This window comes from Phragmites australis, chromosome 2 (assembly GCF_958298935.1).
Source record: "Phragmites australis chromosome 2, lpPhrAust1.1, whole genome shotgun sequence".
In the NCBI taxonomy this organism is placed as follows: domain Eukaryota; kingdom Viridiplantae; phylum Streptophyta; class Magnoliopsida; order Poales; family Poaceae; genus Phragmites; species Phragmites australis.
Genome location: NC_084922.1, coordinates 17,079,398 through 17,084,635, shown reverse-complemented (window position 1 = coordinate 17,084,635; position 5,238 = coordinate 17,079,398). Strand labels below are relative to the sequence as shown.

Genomic DNA, 5,238 nt, shown 5'->3' with positions numbered 1-5,238 from the left:
CCAAAATGAAGAATCCATAACATTCAAGAATGAAAAGTGCTTTCAAAAGTTTTTGCATTTCAAATCTAGCTGAAGGACTAGATCATATCAAATTTAATTCACCACAACCATTGTTTGATAACAAGATACATCATAAACCACCACAATTTACATCAAAGGAAAGAAAAAGGATCGGACATAAACATATACACCCATACATGATTTTAAGGCTTGGATCACCTGCCCTGTACATCTATTTTTTTCCTACATGCGTTAATGTATTTTTTCCAAGATAAAACAAAAGGCCGGCATATAATACACCTCTATATGGCCCTATACATCTTTTTTTTTTTCCTACGGGCTAATGTCAATATTGCAACAAATTTGAATAGATGGAATTTTTATGTAGGAATGACACGTACAAAATCAAGTTGCTACCCATAGACATGCCCCCCCGATACAAGACCCCTCCTCTAACCAGGATCCAGTCTCGGATGATGCTCAGAAGCGAAGCCTGAGTGTATCCCTCAACCTGAATCAACCTAACGCTGATGCTCCATAGGGTCAAATTACTGATGATGCGCTCTCATCTGCGACCACTGATGCTGCACTGGATGGTCAGTCATTCGAAGGACCGAGGCGTGGCTGAGGTCTCAGCAAGATGCCTGAGGGACGTTTTATCATCACAGAGGTTAATTCAACCGGGGAGCCCATAAAACCTCTACACGTACTCGTACCTTTCAAGACAGCATGCGGGTCTCTCGTAAGGGACCACATCGCAATCACTTACAGAAGTTGGAGAGGCAAATTAGGTGACAACCCCAATAGCATCACGAATTTCATGTGGGGCAAGTTATCGCCAAAGTTTGAGTGCCTTGAATGATGCAACATGGCTATCGCGAAGCATCATGCCCTAGTCATAATGGGAAGAATTTTTAAGAATTTTAACGGTAAATTGTACATAGATTATCACTTGAAGGGGCGAACACCAATCTGGGATGATTATCCGATGGTAAAAGATTTGTGGAATGATTTTGTGGAGTACAAGGATTCTAAGGAAGCAAAAAGGATAAGTGAAGCAAACAAGTTCAAATCCCAGAAGAACTTATACCCCCATAGAACCGGCTCAAGAGGTACGTTAGAAAACTTGACTGATGGGAGAAGATGGAACAAAATGTAACTAAAGGCAGTGCCACACCTATGACGATTGAGTGGATTTCACGAGCGAAGAACTACCTACATGGGGGAGGGGTGACTCTTGCGACTGATGGAAGCTTATACTTCAAAAGCGAACGAGATTTGGAAGTCACGCAGAAGATTAGAGATGCCCACGCCCAGTGTTCCCAAGGCTTTTTCTAGGCAGATAGGGAGAATGACGAGCTAACATTGGCACTGGGAAACAAGGAGCGCACCGATCACACACGTGGCAAGGGTTTAAGGCCTAGGAAGGTCGGATTCGAACAAAACGCCAACATACAAGAAATGAAGAAAAGAAAATATTTCAGAAATGATGGCCATGCTAAAAGAAGAACTTGCAGAGGAGAGATAGATGACAGACACCAAAATAGAAGCAGCTATGCAGCAAGCTAGGCAGCAAGCAAGGTAGCAGTTGTTAGCTATCATAGATAATGCTTTGGTGCCAAGCCCCGGTGGTCCCCAGAACAGCTGCGTGTCCACAGGGTTTCCAGGAGAAGCTTTAATCTATCACCCCATGGATGTTATTATAGAAAGCTCACCACGCAAGCTTTTCGTGCCAGTCTTCCCACCACGGTGGCTAGGGGTCTGGCTGAGCAATAGGTGGAAGGGACCCTCTTCAATGGTTTTCTGATACCACAGGGATACATCAGGGTACATGTGGATAGTGTAATACATAAGTACCATGAAAACAAGTTGGATTATCCTGGAGAGGTGGGGGAAACATGGCTCTCAAAAAATGTAGGCCATTATGTCCTATGACGCAAGCGTGACATATTGTTTGGCCAAGACACAAATGAGTCTGGGTCTAGTTCGGAGTTATCGGATGCACCCAGAGGATCTCTATCCCCTTCGTCGTCACCTTCACAGCCACGCAGAAGCTACACCTCCTATGCCGCCTCCACCACAGCCACCCAGAAGATCTCCACTTCCACCGCCGCTTCCATAGCCACCAATAAGATCTCCAACCCATTCGCCACCACCGCATATCCTGCTGTAGAAACCGATAGCACTTGCACAAGCTCAGAAGTTGATGTCATCTCAGAAATCGACTTTGTCATAGCAGTGAGCAGTAGCTAAGAAGCGGCAATTAGCATCTAAGAAGCAGACATCTACTCTGCCTTATGATTTAACTAATGAGGAAATCAGAAGGAAAATGAGCGTCGATGTCATTATACACTTCAAATGTATTGAGCCAGAGAAGAGTGCTATCGGTCCAGCAATGGTTGCCAAGTTTCTTCAGACTTTGACAAGACCTGTGGACCCACCACTAAAATCTAACTACGCGTGCATCATGGGTAAGAAACCATTGAGGAAGGCGTCAATCGAGAAGGTAAAAGACAAAGAGAGCTAGAACAACATGAAGAATTAGAAAGAAATTTTCTAATTGATGCCGAAATGACAAAAAAGCACTTTATGACGAGTCCAAGGTTGAAAAGGCACAAATTTAATGGCAATTTAAGCTTGGCGAACCACTAGCCTTTCAGAGCTAACAACCCAAATACGGAGATTTCATGCCTGGTACTTGGTACAGTCGAAGGCCGATAGGGAAATGTTAGTATTCCAATACAAACATTGTGATTTCCTCCACGGGGACAGCAAAGTTTGGATTCATTTCAACAAAATGTATCAACTCTACCACCAAGATGCTCTCAACGTTTAACTCATAAGTTTGTGAACTCTATAAGCGTCTTACATATATAATTCACAGTATAAATTCTTATACCATTAGATTGAATGTCTTAACATCTTATGTATGTACAATGGAGATATATGCATGCAGTCAAAAGGGCATCACTAAACTAGGATTTCTTGACCTTATGAAAATAAATCAGAAGATGGTTTGCCACCCTGCCACAGGCAACCGAGGGTTATGCACTTGAATTTATTGAAACGTACCAATTAAACAAATACATATTTTTACCTTCAAACTTTGGGTACGTATTTCCCTCTATGTTTGTACTACTCTTTTTAAGTATCACGACATTAGAACTTAGGACTAATTACCTACGGTGATATATGTGCAGATTTCACTGGGCCCTCTTTGTCATCCAGCCTGACTATAGCAGTACCATTGTCCTCGACAGGAAAAGAAATCTAGTAGCCGAATACCAACCCGTCATGTACTTTCTATGAAGGTAAACTAATTATTTCAATAATGCTTTAGTAAACTTCGAATTGATCAAATCTAAGTCTAGTTACAGTCAATAATCACACACGTACAGGGTGTATGTGCGCTACGTCAAGAGGAAAGGACGTCACTTTCCCTTCTGGAAGGAATGGAAAATCGTAATAGACTTTCCTTGTAGGCTTCAGGCCCAGGACAACAATTTATATGGCTCCTATATGTAACTTCATGTATGGATAGACCGAAAACAATTATAGTACCATTAACAAAGCTGAAGTAAGTGGTATACACATTGATAATTAATTTTTAGTTCTTACTTTCAAATAGATTCATTTCTTCAATTCTGGTAATTGCAGGACCTCAAGCTGAAAATAGGTATCCTCATACCGTAGAGAATCAACGCAATTCAGGAGCAACTCTGCAGGTTCATCAATGACCAAGTCATTTCAGAGTTGGGTGATACCATGTTTTCAAATGGTGTTGTTCGCAAGCTATCCCTTCAATTAACCCATGGAGTTCGTTACCTGCTTCTTCTCAAGGTAAAAAGCGTAGTTCAGGGTCTTCGGTCAATAAGAACAATCGAATGACATCGCTTCTTACCTTTTATTGTATACTTCTATTAATTATGAACTTTTATTGCAAATTTATATTAGTTATGATCTCTAGTCAATGAAATGTGAAATAACATGGTTACATATGCATTAATGAGATGAGATGTGAATGAATTGTGTATGTGTGAGATATTATATGTGCTGAGAAAATTATATGTCCATGTGAAACTTGAATGCATGTTTCTTACTATTTGTGATATTATTTGTGCTGTTGTTAGTAACGGCTAGATTGTACAGAGGAAGGAGCATCAGTATCGGCTCATAAAAAAACTAGTACTGATACGGAGACTATCAGTACCAGCTAGTAAAAAACTGACACTAATAATTAAATATCAGTGTTGGTTACTTATTATGCACCGGCACCGAAAGTCTTCGCGAACCACGGGACATGCCTTCTCTCCAATAAGTGGCTCACGGCCGCGATGGTCACCATACTGGCCGCCTTATCCCTCTTCTTGTCCTTCACCGACAGCATCGTTGGCCGTGACCGCAAGCTCTACTACGGCGTGGCCACGCTACACGGCTTCAACGTGTTCAGCTTCTCCGGGGACGAGAAGAGGGAGTGGGCGCTCGGTGAGCTCCAGAGGCTGCGCCTCCGGCCGTTGAACTACGTACACGCCTTCTTCACTGCCGTGGTGTTCCTCACCGTGGCATTCAGCGACGCAGGGCTGCAGAGGTGCTTCTTCCCCAGCGCTAGTCCCAACACCAAGGAGCTGCTGACAAACCTGCCGCTGGGGATGGCGTTCCTGTCGAGCTTTTTGTTCATGATCTTCCCATCGAAAAGGAAGGGCATCGGATACAACGACACCACTCCTTACCAGAAGGCCGCATGAGGTCACTTAGAACATGAGACCCGGGACTTTAGTTATGATTACTTGTATTGGTTATTTGGTTACCTTGTTCGTGGCAAAATTGTAGGTCATATCCTTGTATATGGGCTGATGGATGTAGTGATTCTTTTAGTATATAAACAGGTGGAAGAAATGGAGGCTATAAGGACCATATATACGGTCGAATTAAGTGGTCTGGATTTTGTATAATTACTATTGTGTTCTTGGGTGAAAATTAAAAAAAAAAACGATTACAGCTATCTTTGATAGTACAACGAATCTTCATGTTGAAGCATACGAGTCTAGATGAATTTGCTCCCTTTAACTAAAGAATCGTTATTCGTTCCCAAGAAATAAAATTCGTGGTGCTATGTGCAACATGTAGCATCCTTGTGTTGTATGCAATATATGGCGTTTGTGCCTTTATAGATTTTAACTCTTTTTGTTGTGGAATAAAAACCTACAGTTCGTATATATCTATATATATACTGACGAG

At 42.0% G+C, this 5,238-nt stretch overlaps 1 protein-coding gene across 1 annotated transcript; it reads left to right on the top strand.

The window, feature by feature from the left end:
- The first annotated feature begins 2,395 nt into the window (after positions 1 to 2,395).
- LOC133903325 (protein DMP2-like) lies at positions 2,396 to 4,938 on the top strand. The gene is made up of 3 exons (XM_062344649.1): positions 2,396 to 2,506; positions 3,658 to 3,676; positions 4,249 to 4,938. The coding sequence occupies exons 1-3, from the start codon at positions 2,396 to 2,398 to the stop codon at positions 4,743 to 4,745; spliced, it is 627 nt and encodes a 208-aa protein (XP_062200633.1). The 3' UTR covers positions 4,746 to 4,938.
- Positions 4,939 to 5,238: the final 300 nt, after the last annotated feature.